This window comes from Musca domestica, unplaced genomic scaffold (assembly GCF_030504385.1).
Source record: "Musca domestica strain aabys unplaced genomic scaffold, Musca_domestica.polishedcontigs.V.1.1 72, whole genome shotgun sequence".
Classification (NCBI taxonomy): domain Eukaryota; kingdom Metazoa; phylum Arthropoda; class Insecta; order Diptera; family Muscidae; genus Musca; species Musca domestica.
In genome coordinates, this window is record NW_026712388.1 from 589,725 (window position 1) to 616,788 (window position 27,064).

Below are 27,064 nucleotides of genomic sequence, written 5' to 3' on the forward strand. Positions count from 1 at the left end.
TGTTAAGAGGGGCAATTCTCTTTGTGTTATTGCTTTGCATAAATGCAAGTTAGCGGAAAGTAAACGTAACAGTACGTTGCGATTCCGTTGATCTAACAAAAGATTATTAGAATATGTTAACATTGGAACCACACCATTAACCTACAACTTCTACCATTTATTCTACTTTATATTGGAACCCCGGGCACAAATTTAAAAGAAAACAATCAAAAATAGCCTCGAATGACTTCCTCTTTCAAAAAATTTACCAAACACATTCGACCGGATAGAAACTAGTAGCATGATTTCCAGTTTCCCATTAGCGAATATGTTTCGTTCCAGATCGTATTCGACTGGAAAACCGTTCCTGTACCCAAAAATCGAATAAAAAATTCTGATAGATTAAAATGTTGATTTTCAAGCTACTTTTGTTCTTTTTTATCTGGTTTCCCGTTTCTATACTTTCTGCGAAAGTTAGTTCCCTCAGAGTGATTTTAACTCTTTTACTACTTTACTCTTTAACACTATTATCAGCAGAAATTTTTCTCAGCCAAATACTCTCATAACAAATGCTTTGAAGTGTCTGGGACAGAAAAACCCGGCTTCAATTTACCGACTAGCATATGTGCCTGACTCCCGACGATGTAAACTCTACTACACTTAAAAACAACTCTGTCCACCAGCATAATGTATTCCTGCTATTGTGATTGAAAACAAACGTCACATTTTTGACATTAATTAGTGACTGTCTTATTTGCCTGCTCGCATTGGGGGAAAATATTCTGTGAAAAATTCTGTATATTTTCAACGAAAAGTATTAAATAAATATGACAGAATTACTAATCGATCCAAATATACGAGTTTGGGTATTTCTTCCCATTGTCCTGATTGCCTTTTTCATTGGTATCTTGCGGCATTATGTGAGCATTTTGATAGCCTCACAGAAAAAGGCTGAAATCACTCAAATCCAAGACAGGTAACTATGATGAAAGATAATAAATTAGTAAATTGGACCTTGTGACCTAAATTTAAAATGTGTATTTTGTGTTTCAGTCAAGCCATGATTAGGGCCAGATTGTTGAGGGAGAATGGCAAATATTTGACCGCCCAATCGTTTGCTATGCGTAAGAACTTTTTCAACAATGAGGAGACTGGCTATTTCAAGACCCAAAAGCGAGCACCTGTACAGCAAAACTCGACTGCCATGATAACAGATATGTTGAAGGGTAATTTTGTCAATATGTTGCCCATGGTAATAATTGGTGGCTGGATCAATTGGATGTTTAGTGGTTTTGTTACAACAAAGGTGCCTTTCCCACTGACTTTGCGTTTCAAACCTATGTTGCAGCGAGGCATTGAGTTGGCCTCTTTGGATGCTGCATGGGTTTCTTCGGCTTCGTGGTATTTCTTGAACGTTTTTGGTTTGAGATCTATTTACACTCTGGTATTGGGTGAAAACAATCAAGCTGATCAGACACAGGCCCAGGCAGATGCTATGACCGGTGCAGCCATGACAATGCCCCAGGATCCCAAGGTAGCATTTAAAGCCGAATGGGAGGCCTTGGAAATTACAGAATATCAGAATGCATTGAAAACTGTGGATAGTGAATTGCTTCAATTGACCTCATCCAGTGATGTGGTGACTCAAGAGAATAGCATTAGACACTAGAAACCATGGGCTTAAGGGAAATTCGTATAACATATTCCATAAGGTTTTGCGTCGTTTTATGCCAATGAATATGCAATTTATGTTATGTTTTTTCGTATACAATTAGCAAAGATTTATTTTAATGGAAATGAAAAACTTTCTGGAACAAAGGTGACAAACGCAGACAGCATTTCTTTTCTTAGTCTAAATGGCAACTTTTGATGACAAAAGTTTAGGGTAAACATTTGTGTTTTTCTTTACTAGAATTTAAATTTTATTTAAATAAAAAAATATAATTTATAAAAATAAAATTATATGAGAATATATAACCAAATTGATGTCAATGTTTTTTTTTTTTATATATGTTAATCACCCTTTTCGGAGGGCGCTATTTCTGTCAAATCAATATCATCTATGGTATTTGTAATGCCTCCAATGCTTCTGGTGTCATCTGCTGTTGCAGGCACTTGTTTATCATTTGTTGCTTGAATACGATTTGAAAGTGGAGATGGTGGCCGAGCTGCAGGGATTTTCCATATCAACGATTTTTTAGTTTTTGGTTGTTGTATCAGTCGATATTCATTGGGTAGTTCACTCTCTTGGTACAATCGATCGGTAAAATATATGCGACGTATCCGAACATTGGCATGTATTTGTAAACGTACAGTTTCCATGTAATTTGTCCCATATGCTCGACGTGTAAAATCGGCTAAATTAAAATGAATTTGATTCCACCCGGCTGACATACCCATCGGCATTGAGGTACAAAATGGTTTCACCGAGGTTTTACTTTGGAAATTCGATACACGAAAACGTCGCAGAAAACGTTGGTCATCAATGATCTATTAAAATTGAGGTTTGGAATATACTCGGTACATTTTTGATAATCTCACCTTCACTTCAAATGTAAAGCATTTGTGCATATTTTTGATGAGCAATACCAGAAATGGTAACTTAATTCCCAACTCTTTTCTGGGATCCCGTGGCGAACTGATATACATTGTGGAAACATTTGTGCCCATTATTTCGATGACCATTGATTTGATATCATCATCCAAAACACGTTTCACATAGCCATTTTGGGTCTAAAATTCATAGAGGATGGAAAATCCAAATATATTTTGAAAAGTCCTGTAAGTTTCACGCTTACATGAATAGACCAATTATCTAATGGACGTCCTCCAACACTATACAACACCGAAAAACACCCCTTTTGATAAACGGTGCGATACATGAGACAATAAAGATGTTTTCTAGTTACGTCTCACAAAATCCCCAAGCTAATGAATTGACAAAAATATACAATGACACTAGAAAATGTACAGAGAATTGAATTATTTAAGTACTTATTTTAATAACAAATTTTATTTTATTAGCAAAAAGAATCTTAAAGGTATACAATTAGAGAAATCATAAAACTTGGAACTTATACTGTTACAGGATATCCCCATGGGTCCAGTTTTCTGTTAAGCAACTCCAGCGAAGATTCTGCCAATTTCGACAATAGTTCCGCTAGCTTATGTTTGGTATAAACCTTATAAAGTTGGCGATTTTCGGAGGCAATTTCATCGGCCAATCTGACACAACCTTGATAGTCCTCTGATAAATGCAAAACTTTGTGTAAAAGTAAAGTTATTTCTGGTATACAAATACTACGAATTTTATCCAATTGCACTTGGCGATTTTCCCAAGTAACAGGACTGATGTTGGCCGGATCTTTGGGAGTGTCAGGATCAATGAGCCAACCCTTTTCGGGGAATAACAAGACATTGAAAAGAGAATCTCGGCAAACTAAAAAGGAGAAGGCAAATTTATTAAACCTTGAATTTCATATATTAAATTCGCTTCTAAATTACCTCGAGCCTGTTCCTCCAGTGATGCCTTCCAACGATTTAATTCGCCTCTATATACCTGCTCTTTGTGTTCCGAGGCCATACGTTCGGTGAAATTAGCCCCAGCTGTAACCAATTGTGGTTCTTTAGGGCGATTGTGATACAAACGTGACCATTCATTAAATGAATCAATGGCCGCCAGATAAACTTTGTAACTTAAATACTCCTTAATGCTACAGTCTTCACGACACGGGAAATTATCCTTACTACCGTAGATATTCAAAATATGACTTAGGGAATCTTGTGGAATCGTATCATAAACTGCGCGTACACATTCCATTTTATTTTCTGCCAAAAAGGAACGTATCATAGCATTAGCTTGCCACAATAGTTCGCCACGTTGTGTTGGCAAAAATGTTAACCATTCCAAGGCCTTGATTTTACGTTGGTCAAATGTAGAAATATCACCATGTTGTAACGGCTCCTGTTGCATTAGTTGTATATCAGCTTCGGCTGGCTCTTTTTGGCGGATAACTTCAACAGTATGACGTGTAATATTTTCAACATCAAGATGAGCGTTCATCGCTTCCTCCAGAGCAGCTTGGCGGGCAGGTGTATCATGTATTGTTTCCAAGAATTTCGAATATAAAGAAACCTGCATTTTACCCGGCAGGGCAGCAGTATAGAATGCAACCAGCTGGGCATCTTTCATTTGTATTAGACATTCAACATACGCAGCTATTATACGATCAGCGGTCTCCTCCTTGTCTACACGACCTATTTGACGCATGAACAACACAATATGGGTTAGAAATCTTAGCATATGTGAAGATATGGAAGGATCTTTGCTATCCACTAATTGGTCTTCTTCAATCCAGCGACGTATTTGTTGTAGCAATTCGGTAATGTTGTCGAGAATCAAATATTTCTGTATAATGCCAACTTTACTTTGAGCATAATCCCTCACAGCAGCATCATTGTGTACCAAGAGTTCATCGAATATTTGTTCCATAGACATTTTTGCATTCCAATACTCTTCTGGCATGGGATGATAGGGCTTGGGGCAATTGGCTCTTATTTCACTTTCCACACGTATATCAACCTGAACCTTAAGGTATGCCCAAAGAAGATCCTCCCATGAATTAATTAGTAGCGACTTCAGCGACTCCAAATGTCCACAAAATGTTCCTGCTATGGCCCTGGTGTATTCATCAAATTTCTTAGAATCAGCCATCATCCAAGCACATTTCTTCCATATATCTCTTCGGGGATTACCCTCAATGGGGATCTTCTCCTTGGAGTTTCCATGTATGGGTTCATAGTTGGGATCTTCATGAAGACGCCAACCCTCCAATATAGCTGCGCGCCAAGTCTGGCCACAGTATTTACACAAGGCCATAGCCTCATCGATGCGTCCCTGGCGTATTTCTTCAAATATGCAACGTGATAAGCGCATGTTATCTTCCTCATCCAATGCATGTAGCGGTTTCTTTTCTCGTATGGGTGCATCAGGGTCTAGAGATTTAACAATTTCTCCGCCGGAACTAAAGGCAATTTGTTGTTGTTTCTTCAACTGAAATAAAGTGTTTTCCCAAGCCACGGTGCGATCCGTCGTATGGCCAATCTGGGGACCAGTCATTTTCTTCTCATAACATGCTTCTAACCAATCGATTATCAGTTGATACTCCCTCAATGTTGAATTGCAATTGTATAACTGCGAAATAACTTCCTTCTCGGAACCACCCATTGTGGGTATTTCATCCATTCCTTGATCTGTTGATTGCAAGAGAATACGATCTTGGTACAATGCATACAACAGTTTCCATGTTTTACACTCCAATTCCAACCATTCCACTTTGGACTTAGTCCGGTTGTCACCACCTCTATGAATATCTTTCAGACATTCATCCTGCACTGCAGCGCATGTGTGTATAAGATCTTTTATGGTATCAAATACTTCCGAATCATTGGTACGACCTTGTAGAACCTCCAAGAATTGTGGAAACAATGTGTCTGCCTTTTCCTTGAAGACATCCAATTGCTCTATAACCGATCGATCACATAGGCTTGTTGTATCACCAACTCCCGCCACACCACCATGGAAAGATGAACCAAAAAGTCCACTGTTATTCATTTGAGAACTGTCCAGCATTCTCTGTAACTCTCCGGGAAGTAGCGATATGGAAAAATTGTGAGAGTCGCCATCGGCCAAGGTGTCTGCACGTTCTCGTTGTGGTGTCCGTGGCTTTATGTTAATTAAACCACGTTTACTTATAAATGGACTGGCTCCAGACATTTTGATGGTATAATTGTGAACTTAATGCAAATTTTACGTTGATTTTATTCAGTTATTGTGTGTTTTTATTACTAAACAAAACGAAAACAAAACACGATAACAATGTGACGGGAAAACGCGCAAAATATGCTGCCGGTCAGTGATGTGAATGTGTTGTAGGGCTAGCATAAAATCGATGACACTATAGTCGATATTAACGATATTTCATAAGTGAACATATTGGCAATATCAAAGATAGTCATCACCGATATTATTCCAGCTCTAATGAAAAGCAGCTGTCATTAGCGTCAGTTTTTCAAAGAATCAACGTTTGTTTGGCGGCATTTCTTTAACAGAGGTCAATTAACAATTTGGCTTTTTTAAAAAAACTAAAAAATAAACGATATTAAACATGCACAAGTCTGCCAAGAAGCCCCCAAATCGCAACGATTTGCCAAAGTTGATAGAAAATGTTCCAGAAGAGCACAAAGGCTATGTGAAAGACCTGTGTCTCAAAATGTTGCAGCATCCTGCATATGGACAGCCGTGAGTAGATCATATTTCAATTCTAATCTCCTAATTTCTATTGTCAACTGTATATCATACAGATACGATTGGACCACACGTGATTTTGAAATGGGTGCTCCTCTGGGTAGAGGCAAATTTGGACGTGTATATTTGGCCCGGGAGCGCCACACACATTTCATGGTGGCCATGAAGGTCCTTTTCAAGGCAGAATTGCAAAAAGGCAATGTTCAACGCCAGGTGTTGAGGGAAATTGAAATTCAATCGCGCCTCAAACATCCGCACATTCTACGTTTGCTAACATGGTTTCATGATGATAGCCGTATTTATTTGGCTTTGGAGTTGGCATCGCAGGGCGAGTTATTTAAAATACTACGACGTTCGCCAAATGCCCGCTTCGATGAGCCCCGTGCTGCCAAATACACATATCAAGTGGCGGATGCCTTGCACTATTGCCATTTGAATAATGTTATACATCGTGATTTGAAGCCAGAAAATATACTTCTGACCGCGGCCGATGATGTTAAATTGGCTGATTTTGGGTGGTCAGCACACACCATTTCAAACAAGTAAGTTTTCGTTATTAAAAGGGTAGGAACAGTGAGGAATAATCCTTCATGAATTTAAATTTTCAGACGCAACACCTTATGCGGCACTTTGGATTATTTACCTCCGGAAATGGTTGAAGGTCACACTTACGACGATTCTGTTGATCAGTGGTGTTTGGGAATTTTATGCTATGAATTCCTTACCGGGGGTCCACCATTCGAATCACATAACACCGAAATGACCTATGATAAAATTCGTCGTTTAGCATTGCATTATCCACCATATTTGTCGGTCGGAGCTAAAGATGTCATATCAAATTTGTTACGCAAAAGTGGTAGCTCCCGCATAACGTTGGTAGGTGTAATGCAACATCCATGGGTTAAAAAATGCATGGAAAAGCGAAATAAACAGTTATTGGAGTTGGAAGCTCAGCAAGCATAATTGGATAACATTAATGCTTCTCTGATTTAGTAACCGAATTTCTATGGTTTTTATAATTAGTTTAGTTTGATGTTTTCTTGTTCGCATTTAATTATTTTACATGTTATTTTTGTTGTGAACGCTTGTGTTAAATATTTTGGGATGAGAATACCTTTCTAGCAAAAATATTCTGAAAATGTCAATATGTTTCCTTTGCTATTAAAAAAATAAATTGTATTATTGATAAACTGAAAACTCATGACTTTGCCATTGCTTTACATGGATACCGATGAGACCAGTTTTCATTCTGGGTTTGTTTTGCTTCAATATAGGAACATAATTTAGAATTAATAGGAGATCATGTATTTAACTCTGTCATTCTGAACATATTTTCTTTAAAATTCGGCATGAGAGTGAAACAATTTATTTTAAGCATGGTAGAATAAAATCAAAGTAATTTTTATTACAAATTTAATTAAAAAATCAGTTGTATGAAATAAATCTCTAAAGTTATAGAGAATATAATAATAAAAATATATCTTGACCTTACATTCGACATAAAGGAACATGGTACTAATCTGAAATAAGGATTTTTTCCAGAATTTTGTTAATTCATTGCTTCAGTTTTCCATTGTGATTTTCTTTTAAAATAATCGTTGTTGTCCTTCATTAAATTCCATCAATAGGTAATCGATAATGTATTACACATCCCTAATGTCTATTTAGTTATCGGTGATCTTAGTTCGTTGTGGTCGTGGTCGCGCTTGTCGTGAGTGTTTTTTAACAATTCAATCAAAATATATGGTGTTTCAAGTCATAAAAATTATTGCAAAGTATAAATAAACATTAGCGAAAGTGGGGGAAAATGAATTTTGATACGAAAAGTTGTTAAAAAACTAAGAAAATTGGTGTGAAAATATTCTTGTTTTCGGCTAACGGTTTCATTGGATTTCATAGTTGGTGGATATTTCGATTGTCGCAGTCAGCCGGCACTCGCAAGCCGTTAATGTTCAAAGGTTCAACATTGATATGTGAGAAAAAAGTGCGTTAACGGAAGAGCAACAAGAGAGGAAATAAAAAGAAAAAAAATCATTTCATAGTGATGCGTATGTGTTTGTGATTTAAAACAAGTAATATAAAAACAAATGTTGGAGGTTTCATATTGAGCTCTGAAATGTTAAAAGATCAAAAATTAGTTTTTTAATAAAAGAGGTCCAATAAAGTGTCTCAAATGCAAATAATATTCTGGCCTTAAAGGCGTTAAAATAAACATATAACTAACATAGTTAAAAAAATTAAAACGATATAAAGGAGTTATAAGTAAAAATATAAAACAAGAAATTATGTTCTCATAACGGTTCCGCATCGGTATACAAAATCAGACCAACAATGTGAACAAATTTATCATTAAAAAAATTTTTCGATTTTGATTTCCCTTAAAAATAATCACTGCCCGTCATTAAAATTAAACACCGTGTAATCGATAACTTACTGCCACCACCAGTTGCAATTTAGTTATCGCTGCTCTTTGTTCGTTGTGGTCGTGATCGCGTTCGTCGTGAGTGTTTTTGTTCGTTTTTTAAAATATTACGTGATTTAAGTTCTAAAAATTGTTGCAAAGTGTAAATTAATATTGCTGAAAGTGTGAACAAATGGATTTTGCTAAGTAACGTTGTTGAAAACCTTAGAAAATTGGATGTGAAAAATATTCTTATTGTCGGCTAACGGTTTCGTGAGAAGTCGAAGGAGGTGTTGTTTTGTATTGCCGCCGTAAGACGATGCTCGCACGCCGTTTATGCACACACATTCAACTCTGATATGTGAGAAAAAAGTGCGCCAACGGAAATGTCAATTCCATTGTTCCCCTTGCAAAGGAAACCTGTACAACAAAGATGAAATCATATTCCGTTTCCGTACCCATGGTGAAGTTAATACAAAGAAAAGAAACAGTCATATAAATGACTGAGAATTGGTCCCTTTTGCAATAAAAAAAAGCAAACAAATTACGGCAGTTTTTATAAAAAATACATTGGTTTCAAGCGATAAAAGTGAACTGTTAACAATAAAAAAACTATACGAAAAATTATTTTGTTAATCATAGTGTGTTTAGAAAAAATTTTCAAAGAAAAATATAAATTAAAAAAAAAATCATTCATATAAAATTAACAATGGAAATTTTTTCAAATAAGAAACTTTTTCTTTAAAAATAGAAAATTACAATTCGTCGGATTCTAATCGGACTTTCGCAGTGAATATTGTTTCGGGTTTAAAGTTTCAAAGTCATTCGTCGGATTCTAATTGGTTCTCGCGGTGAATATTGGTTCGGGTTTGTCGGGGTTAAAGTCGTTTCGAAAAAAAATTAATTCGTTTCGGGAATGTGTTCCATGATCTAATTTTTAGCGTTTATCTGGTTTATTTGGAAGATTTGATTATATTGGAAAATCTCTTTGATAAAAATATAAATTATTAATGTCATCCATAACCGCAGCGGAAATGTGAAAAATAAGTGCCCTAAAATTCGTGTACTTTTTATATAGCGGTGTAAAATTATTCAGATAAAAGTCCTTTTAAAATAGTGTAAAAATAAAATTCAACGTTCGTGGCTATTAAAAAGATTGTGGTTCGCAATATTGTTAAAAATGTCGTCGTTTTTTGCTGAAACGGAATCAATATGGCAGACCCTTTTTTGCAAACAAATTGGAGAGAATAATTCTGGAAGTGTTTGGGAAAAGAAATGGGTAAGTACTTTGTTGTATCCTTTCGATTTATTTCAATGCCAAATAATATTCGATTTTTACAAAGAGACTTTTAATAAAAATATTGGAAAATTTTTTGATCCAAATGTGCATAATTATACAACGAATTCAACATTTGAGAAAACTATTTCAAAAATTATTTATTTAACAATCTTGCTGTACAGCCGACTTACCCCAAGATCTTCAATAACAATCCAAATTTTGACATTTTTTTGTCAAAAAATATATTTTAATTTTATTTTTTATTTGTACACAATCTATGGGATATATCGGTCCACTCATTCTGGTACCTCCCCCACAAAGAATCATAATTATATCTATCAAAAGTGCCTAATATTTCTCTTAACCCATGATCTGATGTGAATTTGAAAAATGGCCAATATTGGTCCACTCATTTGATTATTTTAAGTAAGAGTCATAGATATTTAAGGAGATATGCATCTTCTTCAAATTTGTATACCCCCACCATAGTATGGATGGTATATTAAGTTTGTCATTCCCTTTGGAGCAATATACATTCTAGACCCCACAAAGTATATTTATTCTTGATCAGCATAAAATTCTATGTCGTTCGTCTGTACGTCTGTGGAAACCACTTTTGGTATTGAAAATGGACCATGTAGAGCCACGTTTTGGTATAGCCCCCATATAACGGTGCCCCCCAATATTCGGTATTTTGATGATTTTGGCGACATTGTTCACCGGAATTGTTTCAAATTTGGCGTTTGAAGATCGTAATGGATACTACAGCCCAAGACAGAAAATTGTCTGTGCCAGTCCTCGTCTTCGTATAGCCTCATGTAACGGTACCTCCCGATATTCGGTATTTTGATGATATTAGCGACATTATTCACCGGTATTGTTTCAAATTTGGTGTTTGCTGTTCGTAATGGATACTACAGCCTAAGACATAAAATTGTCAGTGCAGGTCCACGTCTTCGTATAGCCCCTACGGTACCTATATTCGGTATTTTGATGATTCCAGCTATATTATTCACCGATTTTATTAAGTTTCGCATTTAAATATTATGACAAAAGTTGCCTATTAAAGGTCCACGTCGACGTATAGACCCTAACATAACGGCTACATTCGTTATTTTTAAGATTTTCACAGAATTGTTAACGGATATTATTTTTTTTTTAAATTGCAAAATTCGTTCCAAATTGTGGAGGGTATTTTTTACTTGTTTGGGGTTATCTCTTATTTCAATAATTACAATATTTCTTTAAAATTCTCCAACAAAACGTCAGAAGCATTCCTTGTGCTGAAACCTATTTATCCTATCTACTATTGGTTTCGCAATGTTTTAAATGTGATATGAATTTAATATAAACAAAGTTTTGAAGTTTTTGAAAACAGCAACAAAATTTCACACCTACCTTTATTTGGAGCTTTAAGCTACAATGCGAAACAAGGTTCACATTTGGTAAAAATATTTCATTTCCATGATTTATGGATTCTCTTGCATATTGGCACTTTTAGTTTGGTGGCTGTTACTGTTTGTGTATGCGAAAAGAAGCGCAAATCCAAGTAAGTTTTAAACATTTTGACGGTTTACGTTTTCAACCAAAAATTTTAGTTTACTGTTTTTCATTAGACAACTCGAAAAACTTAAAACGGTTTCACTATTTTTTATTTTAGTTACTTCTTTATTTAATTTATTTAGACTAATGACAATAAATAGATTTAAAATTAAACTAGTTAAATAACATTAACAAACAGTAATGAAAATACTTACAACTAGGGTGTAAATGGACCTACTCCGGTTACCGGATTTTTTTGCACAAGTCAATATGTCATTTCAACACATAACTATGTTAATACTATTTTACTAATTTTGAATTTGTTACGTTACTTCGCTGAAGGGACAATGCCGGACAAATGGTACATCGATGCAGACACAACCTTTGGCACTTGAAATAAAAGATAATAAATATTTTAGTACTTTCAAATTAAATTATAAATAAATATTTTTCTCACTTGTCCGGCGCATCATTTCCCATATAATATTCTCCAATTTGTGATATAGCATTAAAGGGATTTGCACTGGAGACGGGTCGACGTTTTGGTCCGGTTACATCGACACAACCCGTCGGACATGGTACACCCAAATAGCGGCGATGTTTAAACACAGCCGATGCCAAATAGCAAATACTTAAAAAGTGTGAACATCGAGATCGTCCTGGAATGGAAAAAAATAAAAAAATAAATTAACTTTTTAAATAAAGTCCTTAAATAGTTGTATATGTAACCGAAAATAATAGTCGACTTTTAGTCATTTCGATTTTTGTCGAGTCAATTTTCGATTTTGACTTCTAAATCACTTTTCCAGTCGACTTAGAATTTTGAAGTTTTTGATGGGATTTATTAAAAAATAGAAAATTAATTCATTGTAGGTTCGGTAGTACTAAATGTTTTATAACATCTACCCTATGAAAACGTGATTAATAACTAAATGGGCTAACCTTCCTAAAACTTGGAGGATCCTTTAAATTGAACCTAAATTTTATGTAGAGCAGCAACTAAACTATTATGGCCAATTTCAGGCCAAATTCGATTACCCACAAGTTAAAAAGCAGTAAGTTCTGCCGGGACGAAATTGAAATACCATCCACCATTTGGAACGAATTTTGAATTTTTCAAAACATAAAATCCGTTAAAATTATGTTGAAATCTTAAAAACATCGAATATAGCCGTTAAATTGGGGTCTGTACGAAGGCAACTTTTGTCATAGAAAATGTTCAAATGCGAATCTTGAAAAAAATCCGGTGAATAATGTAGCTAAAATCATCAAAATACTGAATATAGGGAGGTACCGATATATGGGTTCTATACGCTGATCTGGACCTGCATGGACAATTTTTTGTCATAGACTGTAGTTCCCATTACGAACTCTAAGTACAAAATTTGAAACAACACCGGTGAGTAATGTCTCTAATGTCATCAAAATACGAATATAGGGAGGAACTGTTACATGGGGGATATACGATATCGTGGACCTATATAGACAATACTTTTCCAGGGGGTTCTTTGAAAAATTTGGCTACAATCATCAGAATACTAAACATAGGGGGTTCCGCTATATGGGGGCTATATGATATAATGGCCCGGTATAGTCAATCTTCGATCTTGCCCTGGTTGCGGACAAAATACTGATTTGTGCAAAACTTTAGCGTCCTTTCTTTATTCGCACTAAATTGCCTTAGAATTTTACGCTGATCAAGAATACAGGGTGAGATAAAAAAAAACTTCAACAAACTCAAACGCTATAATTTTTAAATTCTATTGAATGAAAGCAAAAAAATGTCGGAAATAGCATAAAATTTTAGAATAAGTTTAGATTTGTTCGAATTGGTCACCTTTGGCACGAATTATGGCCTTAAAACGGCCAATGAAACCGTCACACGCTGCCCGAATGTTGCTCTGCGGTATTTTGGCTTCGTCGGGCTCTTGCTTAAGTTAATCGACACTTTGGTATTTTTTAGTGTCAACCTTGCTTTCCAAAATACTCCAGACAAAATAGTCCAACGAATTGGTATCCAGAGATTTTGGTGGCCATTGTGCGCTGGAAATGAAGCGAGGCACCTCATTTTGTAGCCATTCTTTGGTCTTGAGTGCGGTGGTGCGGAGTCCTGTTGGAATGCCCAAGGTCTGCGGCCAAAATGTTTGCGTGCCCAAGCCTTTAAAACACCCTCCAAAATATTTTCGCGATAATATTTGGCATTTATTCTGAAGCCACGGTCGATGTATACAAGCGGAGAGCGACTATCGGCTGTTATGGCGGCCCACACCATCACCATGGCCGGCGCTTGAGTTCGGGTGGCACATTTTCAGCTGACATCTTTAGTTTGTTTACAAACTCCTGGACAACGAGTGTTTTCTCATCAAAGATTGGAGAAAACTAAATTCGGCAATTCAGCACTTTCTATTTCTACTATTTTCTTCCAGTTGAGGTGTAGGTTCTTGCCCTTTTTGGAATTACAATGGCTTTACCACGAGCTCATTTTTCAATATTTGCCAAATGGAATATTGCGAGATTTTCAGCTCACGAGCAGTTTTTTGGCCATTAAAAGCTGGAGCGCTCTAACGATAGCCACTTGTGGTTTTCCAGCCAAATATAAAGAAATCACACTATCACGCTTGAATTCCATCACGATTAATTTTTTTTCTGGAAAATTCTCACCAAAATGCTTTTGTACGCTTGTAAACAATATAATGAGCTGTCACAGGAATAATTTTAACAGCTGTCGGACGAGTGGCTTAGAAATGACAGCAGTCTGAAGTTGGTTGCAGTTTTTTCATATCACCATGCATATATACTTTGTTAGGTCTTAAATTATTACTTCGATGAGTTACAAACGGAATGACGAACTTAATATACCCTGCATACTGTGTATCGTAGAGGGTATAAGAAACACGAGGTACCACTGCGCCAAATAATTTACCTAAATTGAATATTTTATTTTGAGGAATAAATCCACCAGCTGTGTTAAGAAGAAATCTTCAAAATAAAATATGAGAAGATGAGGGGTTTTAAAAGCAGACCAAAAGTCTGATATTTCTACATCGACAATTAATTACGAAAACTCGACTTTGTGTTTTTTTACAAACTCGAAGGTTGATTTCGACTTTTAAACATGTCAATACTAAAAGTAAATTAATCGATTTGCTTTGCAGCTGAACTTACTTATGGGACTTCCTTTACAGTATGGCTGTACCCGTCCACCATTGACACAATAATTTAAATGTCCAGTATTCTCTTCCTGACCCAAGTAGCCGGCATTTGTGTGTATTACTTGAATGACATTGGCATCGTCCAATGACAAGCGAAACTGATTACTTTTCTTGCGTTCTATTAGAGGTCTGGCCGGATCGAGGCCAATTATGCGGTATTGTTTGACATTCAAATGATTGCTGACCATGCCGCAAATATGGGCGCCCAACGAGTGGCCAACGCAGGTGATTTTCTCTCTGGTGGCCCCATAATGTGTTAGAAATGAATACATCTGCAAAAACAAAACAAATTTCAACTCAAATAATTTTTTTTTTTAATTCAATTTTCCGCCTTACCTGTGCCGTACACTGCGCCGTCAATCTGGTGTTTATCAGCGATTGCAAATAGCATGGATATTCAGTCAATGGCCTCCAATCGACGGTAATGACATTGAAGTCTCTCGATAGATATGCTTTAATAACAAAAGATGACAAAAAAATATTAATGGTTAACCATAATATTGAGTTTGTTGTTGTTGTATTTTCACGAAACTACAGTTATTTATTTAATTTAATATATACGCTTGAATTGTAGCCATTGCGACGGCTTAAAGTTTACTCACTAACCATCCCTTAAAAACTGCAAATGTTTATCTGTCGCCGTTCCATTGAAGCCATGGACGATAAATACGGTATCACGCTTGCTGCTGAAACCGCCTTGGAACAATGTCATAGGATTATGGATATTAATGGCAACACCATACCGTGACGATTTCCTGTAATGCAAGAAGTAAATAGTAATGAAAAGAAAAAACAAACTAAATTAATAAATGAGATATAAGATGTCATCTAAGATGGTGTAATGAGGTGTAAGGTGTGTGTTTAACAATTTATTTACATGTACATTGACTTTGTTACAACATCCCAACAAGTTTCTAGGTATATGAAGGTTAACGTAGACCATCAAATTAATATATCCAACTAAACATCTGTACGATAAAAAGCCAATCGTGGCCCACATTTACTCAAAAGCTCGGCCGAGGGGAATAGTAATATGTTTACGGTAGCTAGATTCGTTTTTACTTGTTTTTCTTGGTACCCAACTGTTTTTATGCCTTCCAATAAACTATGGAGGAAGGCTTCATTCCTTTTGTAATTCCTCGAAATACTCATGTCAGACCCAACAAGTATATATTTTCTTGATCCGTGTAATATATAAAATTCAGCGATGTGCACTTGTATGTTACGATCACGCTATTTTTAAAACGATTTGAGATATAAGTCTAAAATTTTGCACATGTGCTTATTTTTTAGTATATAGGTCATATTCATAAAAGAGCCATTTAAGTCTACCTCGGTATTTTACAATTTAACACACCATTTTTTACTGAAATGTTTAAAAGTCGGTATTTGTAGTTCGTAATAGGTTCCGATGATAGTAAATAGTGTATATATGCTAAGGTTTCCCCATAACCCAATACAACGACACTTGTAGGTATTTGATATTTACAATAGATAGCAACCACCGTAGCAGACAACTGTCTATATGGGTCCACGTTCTCCTATAGGCGGCATATAAGGGTACCTTTCGATATTTCGTGTTTTCATCGATTTGGTCATATTTTTCAACGGTTCTAATTATGCCCGTGAATATAAAATTTTAATATTTCAGCAAAGACAGAAATCACTCGTATTTTGTGGCGGTGCACAGGGGGTTTATAAAAATAATATATATTTTTTAAATTGTAATGATTTTTACTATTTTTTGAATAAACCAACGTCTTTTCAAGAAATTTTAAGATAAAGCAATTCTCCTACATTTATTTAACAGGAAAATTACACAATTTCCCGAAGTGGACGAAGAACCAAAATGGGGTTTGCGGTAGGGAAACTGTATGAAAATGCTGAATTGCACAAAAACTATGATAGCTGCATTATTGAGGCGATGCTCGAATAAAATGTTTCGAGGTGTATTTTCTGGATATATTTGCCTTATATTTCCTAATGATTTCAGATAATCGCATTGCATTATTGTGAAGGCATTAACTGCACTTTCCAACTTATTTCACTTATATTTTTAAATTTTCTATTTACTTAATGCTGGAATGTATTAATATTGAGCGCTTTTTATTCCATTCAACCTGAAATTTGTCATTCCGTTTGTGAAAACTCTAAATTTTCGTCGGATACCTAACAAAGTGTATGTATATTTTCGTTATAAGAATAGAGTTATAAGTCGTTCTAAGGATTTTCCTGCTCATCTGTGTTTTGAAATTTGGCATAATAGTTTGAATTGTTCCTAGAATGGTAGGATTTTCTATAACCTCCATATTACGCTACTCTACCGATATTTGGTGTTGTAATGAATTTAGCAACATTTTTCCATGGAACTACATCAAACTCAGTATTTAGAGCCTGTAATGCATTCTACTTTGAAGATTTTAACTGACTTGTAGTTTAAAATGGAATATTTCCAAATAATATAATAAGAGTCTGACACACTGAACATAGTTTATCAAATAATACAGGGTGAGATGAAAAGTCTGCAACCAACTTCAGACTGCTGTCATTTCTAAGCCACTCGTCCGACAGCTGTTAAAATTATTTCAGTGATAGCTCATTATATTGTTTACAAGCGTACAAAAGCAATAGTGTGATTTCTTGATATTTGGTTGGAAACCCATAAGTGGCTATCGTTAGAGCTCTCCAGCATTTAAATGTGAATAAATCTTTTGTGTCCCGTACCATCGCTCGTTACTGTGATGCTGGGAGCGTAGCCTGACGTCAAGGAAGTAAATGGAAGAAAACAGCATCATCAGCAGAAATGGTGCGAAAAGTAAAGAAGCGACTTACTCGAAACCCGCGCCGCAGTGCCCGAAAAATGGCTCGTGAGCTGAACATATCGCAATATTTCATTCGGCAAATATTGAAAAATGAGCTCGCGGTAAAGTCATTGAAATTCCAAAAAGTGCAAGAGTTTACACCGCAACAGAAAGAAAATAGACGCAAAAGAGGTAAAGAGTTGCTCCGCTAGGCCGAAAGTGGTGAACTGCCGAATTTGGTTTTCTCCGATGAGAAAATATTCGTTGAGAAAATATTCGTTTTTTAAACAAACAAAATGATCGTGTTTACTTGCCAAAGAGGTTCGCTGGAAATGTGCACCTTCGGTTAGCCACCAGAACTCATGCTCCGGCCATGGCGATGGTGTGGGCCGCCATAACAGCCGATGGTCGCTCTCCGCTTGTATTAATCGACCGTGGCATCAGAATAAATACCGAATATTATGGCGAAAATATTTTGAAGGGTGTATAAAAGCCTTGGGCACGCAAACATTTTGGCTGCAAGAATGGTTACAGAATGAGGTTCCTCGCTTAATTTCCAGCGCACAATGGCCACCAAAATCTTTGGATACCAATCCGTTGGACTATTGTGCCTTGGGTATTTTGGAATGCAAAATGTAAAAATTGTGGCGTTTGACTTTGTTGCAGGTATTTTTATCTCACCCTTTATAGCTCTTCCAATTTTGGAATCCATAGGTTTGCATATAAAATAAATTTTTCTCAGTGTGGATCTCCATTTAAATATATTTACTAAAATATAGATCATTTGAATGTCAAGCATCGAATGTAGGTGCCATGGACATTGTTAAATTTCCTGAAGATATTAGGGTGGTTATTAGCAGAAACAAAAAAATATACTCACTAAAGGGCTGGTATTTAAAGGGATAATTTGATTTTGCTAAAACCTAAACAATCCAGCTAAATTTTAACTATAAAAAAAAACTTCCATTATCAAATATTTACCATGATTTTAACAAAAACACCACAACCTGCTGCTAATGCAGACGGTAGTTCTCAGCAGCTCCCAGATTTTTGCTACGTCGATTTGATTGGAAAGAACCCACCTGAACAACCTGATATATAAAGAGTTTCTTATTTGATATACCAATTAACTCAATTGAACTGTTTATGGAGCAGGTGTCCAAAAGTGGAAAAATAAAATAAAATTAATTTCAATATATTTTTGGATAAAAATGTCACCTATCAATTCGATAGCAGCCAAAGAAGACAGACCACTTTAAAAATTGTCCAATAATGGTCTTTTTTCCATTTTATTTGCCTCCAGCCATAGCCATGTCTAATTTTTCTCCAAACACCTCCACAAATTTGATTTAGACTACATTTTTTTCTGTATAGCCGACAAACTTCCCAAAGCTATTGGCATAAATTTTTCTTTCATTTTCATTGAGATTAAATGGTGAATTTGTTGTAAACATTTCATTTATTTTGCAATGAAAGTAAGGCCATGTGGAAAATTACGCGAAAAACTTGATTTTTCCTTAAGCAAGGAACTAGTCTTTAGAGACAGCCAGTTGTTATTGAATTTGGCGGTAGATAAGCGTCTTAAATGCCAGCGACTTTCTTGTAGACAGTGCGCTACAGCAAAAATAGAAAATTGGTAGACACAACAGTTACAGACATTCAAAGGGGATTGTTCTTCAAATGCTAACGCAAACGTTTAAATTTATGGTGTTTTGACAAAAATCTTACTTTTTTCGGTGTAAGAATTTTACATTTCAGGATAGAAGGGTAGGACAAAATAACACAACATCCTCTGATACTATAAAATATTGGTCGTATAGTATCAATTTCATCTTGTGATTTATGGACTTCCACAACTGCACAGGACAAGTTGCTTTCTACATACAACCGCTAACCAACAAGCCCACAGATGTTCACCCAACATACATTGGCCACGGACTTTGTTGTGTTTTGTTTTCGTTTAAAATCGATGCCATAATTATTGAACTATTCCGCAGCTAATATTTATTTTGCCATACATATCTGTCTTTTCAAAGCTACATATTTTATTAACTTGACGCGTTAGAAATACAGGTTGGATGATTGGTGGTCACAATACCGCCGAAGAACTTTAAACGGAATTGGCGAGTTTTTTTTTTGTCACAATATGCGACCATCTCGCCCGAACACAACTTTCAGTAAAGTTGTCAGTTTTTTTTGTGGGTCATTCAATTGAGAAACCTGTTGATTTTTGTTGTTGTTATTGTTGAATTCAATATTCAATGGAGTTTATGTGGATCCTTGCGTAAAACCAAATGACCTAGATTTGTGTTTCCACAATAGACGTATCTCATGAGGGGAAACTCTTATTTTTAGTTTCACTTGGAAATGTTTCTGTAGTTTTCCTTTTTTAGAAATGTTTTTGTAGTATGCCTGTTTTAGAATGTAGAATTTGGCGAAAATGTAATTTCAATTTTGGTTTACAAACTTTCATTCAAGGTTGGGTTAGTCTCTTAGTCAATTATTTATGGCTAAATGTTTGGTTTGGTAGACAAATAATAAAATTGAGAAATATTTTCAATAGCACATTCATATTTTTTTAATAATTATCACTTTTGATGATTACCAAAGTTTTGAAAATAAATGTATATTAACAAGTATTAATATGTTATATTTATTAGTATTATTTTTCAAAACACGTTTCCACCATGGCACAGTAAAAAGGTCAGGTAGAGCTACCGCTGATTACTATCTTTTTCTAAATGTGCACGAATCCTGCTCAATTTTTGTTTGAAATTATGGTTTTGTAAAATAAAAGCAAACTATTTTCAAAATCAATGACTAGAAGCAACGTACTTTACAAAGGGCGCATCAAAGATATTAACCAGTTTTTCCATGGAATTGAAAGATTGAACAGCTTGAATTTTGTTTTTGAAAGAAAATTCAGGCATTTAATTTATTTTCCGCGCTTTTTAAATCATTTTAATACTGAGGAGCATATTTCTGATACGAAGAGGGCATAGCCTTAGGGCTGTACAGGGTGAGATAAAAATCTGCAATAAAGTCAAACGCCATAATTTTTATCTTTTTTTTTAATTTTATTGTCGGAAATAGCATCAAATTTTAGAATAAGTTTAGATTTGTTCGAATTGAGCACTTTTGGCACGAATTATGGCCTTCGAACGGCTAATGAAACCGTCACACGGTGCCCGAATGTAGCTCTGTGATATTTTGACCCATTCCCGACGAAGCGCTCGCTTGAGGTGATCGACACTTTGGTATTTTTTAGTGCCAACCTTGCTTTCCAAAATACTCCAGACACAATAGTCCAACGGATTGGTATCCGGAGAATTTGGTGGCCATTGTGCGCTGGAAATGAAGCAAGCAACCTCATTTTGTAACCTGTTGGAATGTCCAAGGTCTGCGGCCATAATGTTTGCGTGCCCAAGGCTTTAATACACCCTCCAAAATATTTTCGCGATTATGTTCTGCATTTATTCTTATGCCACGGTCGATAAATAAGAGTGGAGAGCGGCCATCGGCTGTTATGACGGCCCACACTATCACCATGGCCGGCGCTTGAGTTCTTTTGGCCAACCGAAGGTGCACATTTTCAGCTAACCTCTTGGCAAGTAAACACTATCATTTTGTTTGTTTACAAACTGCTGGACAACGAATGTTTTTTCATCAGAGAAAACCAAATTCGCCTCTTTAGCTCTTTTGAGTCAATTTTAATTCTGTTGCGGTGTAAGTTCTTGCACTTTTTGGAATTTCAATGGCTTAACCCCGAGCTCTTTTTTCAATATTTGCCGAATGAAATTTTGCGATATGTTCAGCTCACGAAGCATTTTTCGGCCACTGCGACGCGGGTTTCGATCAAGTCGCTTCTTTACTTGTGGAACCATTTCTGCTGATGTTGTTGCTTTCTCCCGTCCACTTCCTTGACGTCGGGCTACGCTAATATATATGGAACAAATTTGGCGTAATTGTATGTGCTTATTTTAATATTGCCGCGCAAACACGAAGTTTTCAAAAAGTTTACCATAAGGTTCTCAGTTTGACGAAATAAATCTCAATATAGGTTCACTATTTGGTATATCCTACATTCTGTTAATTTTTTTTTGAAAATAAGCTGAAATTATGTAAATCAGGTTATCAGAGGAAATAAAGTCAGTCCACAGAAAATTGGAAAAAAAAAGTCTAGCCTCTTTGTAATAGTAACTCCAATTTTTTTTTGATATTTCCATCTTTCATCCGAAAGGTTCAAATGAATTGTCTATCTGTGTTTAGATAATAAAAGATAATTGCTCCACTTTTTGCACTATATAACGCAACACCGGTGTCCTAGCCACAATTGAATGAGTTCACAATTTGGATAAGGTCATATCTTTAAACCACTCCTGTTGGTTATAGTTTAAGTCATCCCATGGTGGAGAATAAAAGGTAAACAATCCGTTCAAATTAATATTTTTAGCTAAGTAAGGACATCATGAATTCGTTGACGCCTTGCAATTTTTATAGCCAACTTCTTTGCTGGCATTTATTTTTAACACTTTCAATTTGCTACGCTCACGTATTTAATCGTCCATCTTAAGCTGATTAATCAATCACTCACACTTTAAAATATTTCAGCTATTTATATGCAGCTATTTTAAGTTAGCATTTGACCTTCGTGCAGCATAATGACGTTGCAGGACGCCAGTGTATATAAGCCATTTGGTAGCCGCTTAACCGGTTGACAAACGGATATAATTCAGAGGCCAAAAACGTTTTGGCCATTTATTTAAACAACAACAACAAGAGTTTTTCTGTTGCTATATCTGCGCTTGTGTTTTGGTTAGACAAGGAAGGATTTAAGGCAGAAAATTGACAATGGTCTTTGTGAATGGATGGCTGCACTTTCACATGGTATCATTGAATGCAGAAAACAAAACTGTTTTACATATTTTCCCCATCTGTTGTGATGTTGATATTTATACATCTAAACACTCGGTGGGATATTTATTCAACATGAGTGAGATATTGAAGGAACCTTTAGGATCAGCAATATTGTTTATATTGATACTCATGTCTTAGTTTAATCAAACCATAATTCAATTTACAACGATTTTGATGAGTTTGTAGATTGTGAAGCATGTTGTCAGCACGGGTAACAAAAAAAAAAAAAAAGAAAAATAATTTCAATATCTGAGATACCAAAACAGTTATGACTTCATATATATCTGAGAGATACAAAAATAACTTCATATATATCTGTAAATTATAGAACTTAAATAAATTACTTTTTATTTCTCTATTGAGGTGAGTGTATAGTCCAAGTTTGACAGGTAACTTGGACTATATCGGGTACTCTCTTCGGTTTATGTGTGAATATTGTGAATGTATGTGAAATATTTGAACTTTGAGAAAGTGGGCCAATATTTTCAATTTTCACTTCTAATCTCCAATTTCGCGTCAGAACTCGTTTTACCATGTTTCGTATACTTCTTTTTGATATTGTTTGGAAATTTTTTTTAAGTTTTGTTATGAGATAGAAAGGGCTTAGTTTGAAGGAAATTCGACATCGATTATACCCTACACAACACAGTGGTAAGGGTATTATGTCTTTGTGCTTTTGTTTGTAACATGGAGAAGGAAGCGTAGTTACTCGAGGATCTTTATAGAATCACTTTCTGAGTCGGTTTATTTATGTCAGTCCGTCCGTCCATATTTTGTTGAGAACATAATGCAGGTCGCATTATTCAACCAATTGAGATGAAATTTTCCAAACAATATTTGTTTGGCCCAAGAACGAACCCTATTGAAATTTATGAGAATCGGTTCAACTTTAGATATAGCTCCCATATATGTCTTCAACCGATTCCGGGTTAATTGTGCACCAAATGGCTAATATCAGTCCAAATGAACTAAAATTTGGCAATTCCGACCGAATTCAGCCTAGAAACAAGTGCTTCAAATTTGGTGAAAATCGATTCAGATATAGATATAGCTCGCATTTATATGTTTCATCCGATTTGGGGTTTTAAGTCTCTTACATTCGTAATACACATTACACAAGAATGATATTTGGTACCACATATAAGATACATCCCTGCCAAATTTTATCAAGATAGGTTTAGATATAGCTCCCATTTTTTCCTTTATTCTATTTCCGGTTTATTATGCAACAAATGACTAATATCAGCCCAAATGGAGTGAATTGTGGCACTTCCCGCGGAATTCAGCCCACGAGCACGTATTTCAAATATTGATGAAAATCGGTTCAGATATAGCTATAGTTCCCATATATATGTTTTATCCGATACTATATACACTCCACAACAAAGATATTTGATAACGGACATCAGATACAGATTTCGTTGTGCAAAGTTTAAATACACTTAGGTTAATTATATAGCATTTTATGTGAGCTATAAATATTCAACATTTGAACCATTGGTTGGGAGTTATCTGAAGGAGGATACCGATTTCGTATATTTTATCTTATCTGACAGATTTAAATATTGATAGGTGCAAAGTTTAAATAGAATAATTTTTTGCTTTTTCGAAAGTAAACTATTTTCTTTCAAAATGCTGACCCTTTCTGGAGCCAATCTAGGCCAACTCCGGAACCGATCAAAGTTTCATCGAATTATTACGGAGTCATCCTGAGACAGCCTAACGCACTTGGCGAAATCGGCTCCAAATGTCGCCAAGTGAATTCCGTCCCAATAGATCTAGTGGCTAATTCTGTCATTCGAGCAGGCATAATTTTTGAAAATGTAAGGTCCAATGGCCCCACTGGACCAAAAACCCTCCAAATAATCACACGTTAAGGGTGGCGAGGTTTCCGAACAATAACTCTAAATTTTTTGAGGTTAAAATAGGCCTCATCTGTCAAGATGTTTTTGATGGCATTTCGGATTTATTTCAAGAACCCAAACGGACCGCTTGGGCTTAACCCAAGTTTTTATGCCAAATACGTAGTAATGACGTAAGTTATTGAGTAAGTTATTTGAACTTCTTTATTTTATACGAGTCGGTCTGTATTTTTTAGCTCACTATTACTTTTGGTCCACTAGCAATGCAGAAGGTATGCAGATGTTATTACTATTGGTGTTGACATAATTTTTGCTGGATGGTACAAACAGCTCGAATTTGCACAAATATTTGCAATATTTTACAATAAGTGTGTTTTCCCATTTTTATTAATTGCGCAGTTTTTACTTGGAAAAGTGAAGTGACAGATACCGAAATATCAAGTAATTCAAAATAAAAATCTCTTGCGGAAAAACCCAAAAAAAAGTAAAAAAGCTGTAAGTTCGGCCGGGCCGTACATTGAATACCCTCCACCATTTGGTACAAATCTAACAATTTTCAAAAAAATAAAATAAGTTAAAAATTCTGTTAAAATCTTGAAAATACCTAATGTAGCCGTATAGTAGAGTCTATATGACGACGTGGACCTACATGGCCCATTTTCTGTTTTATGCTGTAGTAAATATTACAAACTTCATATACCAAATTTGAAACAATTCCGGTAATTATTGTCGCTAAAATCAAAATACCGAATATCGGTATGTATCGTTTTATGGGGGCTATACGAAGACGTGTAACTACATGGTCCATTTTCTCTCTTAAGCCGTAGCATCTATTACGAACTTTAAATATTAATTTTGAAACAATTCCGGTAAAAAAATGTTGCTAGAATCATCAAAATACCGCATATCGGGAGGTACCCTTATATGGAGGCTATACGAAGACGTGGACTTACATGGCCCATTTTCATTAACAAAAGTCCTGCAGACATAGTACACATTTAAGTAAAATTTTATCGACCTACTTCATTTCGTTCGGAAGCTAGAGTGATTTCCACAGACGGACGGACATTGATAAATCGACGTAGAATTTTATGCTGATCAAGAATATATATACTTTGTGGGGTGTAAAATGTATATTTCGAGGTGTTACAAACGGAATGATAAACTTAATATGCCCTCCATACTATGGTGGAAAATTTTTGATAGAAAGAATAGAATTCGAATTCGCAACAATGATTTTTATCACACTCTACAATTTCCAGTCTAGTCGTTGGTTTAGGATTTTCATGGTTTTGGTGTTCTCGGTTACAATTGGTTATACAATTTTTCTGTTCCAGAACTTACAAGAATCTAATAGTTTTGCATTTTTTTTTCGATGTCATTAAGGAAAGATTAGTTATCGTAGCAAAAATGTCCAAATTATTCAGTTCTGGAACAGAGCAATAATTTCAAAATTAAGTATAAATAAAAAAGTTTAACATTGAACACAAAAATAATTATTTTCTCTTAAATTGGTAAGATTTATTTTGTTTTAAATTTCCAGTCATTTTTGACTTTTTAAGAATGTTTAAAGTTGCCAAGAGCTAAAATAGAATATCTTTAAAAAAATTGGTTTGGGTCTTTAAAGCCTGTTATCATCGATTTTTAAGAATATTTTTTTAAAGTCTCCAAGAGATTACGACGTACGATATCCACAAAAAATTTTTTCGTATCCTTGCATTCAGATATTTTTTTGTTACTTTTGCAGGCTTGGTTAAAGTGTTCCTTTTAGTAAAATATCAAATTTTCTTCGATAGTTTTAATCCACTTACGGTGCATATAGACGATACATTATGTATGGACTTGGGCATATTCGATTATTCCTTAACATGCAGCGTAAAACATTTACATCCCAAACACCACTTTGGACGAAATTTTTTAAATCCGTTTGACTGAAAATCAAACCCTCTATGCTGTAGCAGAACATAAAGGTTAGCGCCAGGGTTAGAGTACATGAATAAAAAATTCTCTTTTGCATTTTTATTTTTTCACTTTTATATTTATTTTTTTAAATTTATGACAACTAATTTTTTCTTTATCTTTAAAAAATATCGCAAACTTTCATGTATTTTCTCATTATCCTTTCGATTAAAAACATTCCATGAATAAACAAATAAATCCTTTCACACTTTCATTATTTTCACTTTTAAATTTCCCATATTCACAATTCGTTTTGTCGAACGTTATGATTTCACGGTTGACTTGTAAAATTAGCTTGCATTTGGTTTTTTTTTTTTCTTTCCGCCTGTGTTTGGTAGTTCGCGTAAAGAAGCTGGCTCGCGCCCGTTTTCAAGCTCGTTCGTGTGTGTTTCTTCCTTGAGCCACCGCTACGTTATGTTGTTTACATTTAAAATTTCGTTACGATTAACCAGCCATCCAGCCAGTCAGCGAGCCAGCCAGGCGCAGTCAACTAGTCAGTCAGCCAGCCAGTTATTTATTCTGCAGTACATGGCTTCAACAGTAGCTACCTGTTTGTTGTTGGTTGCACTTGAATTCCTTACAACTTGCGCTGTGTTAAACTGAGTGCGGTTGGTTTGGAAAATGTGAGAAATTGGGAAAGACTTTTTTTTTCCTGGGAGGTCTTTGAGAGTTTTAATAGAGGATTTTTAAAAAATATTTTAGAGATCAGATTAGTGAGAACATTTTTTGTCCCCAAGAGCTATAATCGGGGATTTCGAGATTTTTTAAAGATTTAAGGGTTTTTTTGTAGCAGTTTTGAAATATT

At 35.3% G+C, this 27,064-nt stretch overlaps 5 protein-coding genes and 1 long non-coding RNA gene across 6 annotated transcripts in view; 3 read left to right on the top strand and 3 right to left on the bottom strand.

Annotated features, from left to right (window-relative positions):
• Positions 1-685: 685 nt before the first annotated feature.
• On the top strand, positions 686-1,961 carry LOC101901677 (ER membrane protein complex subunit 3). Its single transcript, XM_005177717.4, has 2 exons — positions 686-955; positions 1,033-1,961. The coding sequence occupies exons 1-2, from the start codon at positions 807-809 to the stop codon at positions 1,646-1,648; spliced, it is 765 nt and encodes a 254-aa protein (XP_005177774.2). The 5' UTR covers positions 686-806; the 3' UTR covers positions 1,649-1,961.
• A 23-nt stretch (positions 1,962-1,984) lies between these two features.
• LOC101887886 (uncharacterized) lies at positions 1,985-2,952 on the bottom strand. Its single transcript, XM_005177722.4, has 3 exons — positions 2,778-2,952; positions 2,521-2,712; positions 1,985-2,469 (listed from the first exon to the last, which is right to left on the bottom strand). The coding sequence occupies exons 1-3, from the start codon at positions 2,859-2,861 to the stop codon at positions 1,993-1,995; spliced, it is 753 nt and encodes a 250-aa protein (XP_005177779.2). The 5' UTR covers positions 2,862-2,952; the 3' UTR covers positions 1,985-1,992.
• Positions 2,953-2,973: 21 nt separating this feature from the next.
• On the bottom strand, positions 2,974-5,917 carry LOC101888053 (nuclear pore complex protein Nup107). Its single transcript, XM_005177723.4, has 2 exons — positions 3,484-5,917; positions 2,974-3,418 (listed from the first exon to the last, which is right to left on the bottom strand). The coding sequence occupies exons 1-2, from the start codon at positions 5,753-5,755 to the stop codon at positions 3,054-3,056; spliced, it is 2,637 nt and encodes an 878-aa protein (XP_005177780.2). The 5' UTR covers positions 5,756-5,917; the 3' UTR covers positions 2,974-3,053.
• A 113-nt stretch (positions 5,918-6,030) lies between these two features.
• Positions 6,031-7,476, top strand: LOC101888236 (aurora kinase B). Its single transcript, XM_005177724.4, has 3 exons — positions 6,031-6,280; positions 6,343-6,828; positions 6,895-7,476. Exons 1-3 carry the CDS (start codon positions 6,147-6,149, stop codon positions 7,247-7,249), a joined length of 975 nt encoding a protein of 324 aa, XP_005177781.1. The 5' UTR covers positions 6,031-6,146; the 3' UTR covers positions 7,250-7,476.
• Positions 7,477-9,397: 1,921 nt separating this feature from the next.
• The window catches only part of LOC109611672 (uncharacterized), a 186,055-nt gene continuing 168,388 nt past the window's right edge, over positions 9,398-27,064 (top strand). Inside the window, exon 1 of the long non-coding RNA XR_002194045.2 lies at positions 9,398-9,966. This is a non-coding gene — a long non-coding RNA (uncharacterized LOC109611672). The remainder of the gene's footprint in view (positions 9,967-27,064) is intronic.
• On the bottom strand, positions 11,621-26,706 carry LOC101888406 (lipase member H-A). The gene is made up of 6 exons (XM_011291845.3): positions 26,112-26,706; positions 15,327-15,475; positions 15,057-15,172; positions 14,674-14,992; positions 11,966-12,167; positions 11,621-11,898 (listed from the first exon to the last, which is right to left on the bottom strand). The coding sequence occupies exons 1-6, from the start codon at positions 26,315-26,317 to the stop codon at positions 11,832-11,834; spliced, it is 1,059 nt and encodes a 352-aa protein (XP_011290147.2). The 5' UTR covers positions 26,318-26,706; the 3' UTR covers positions 11,621-11,831.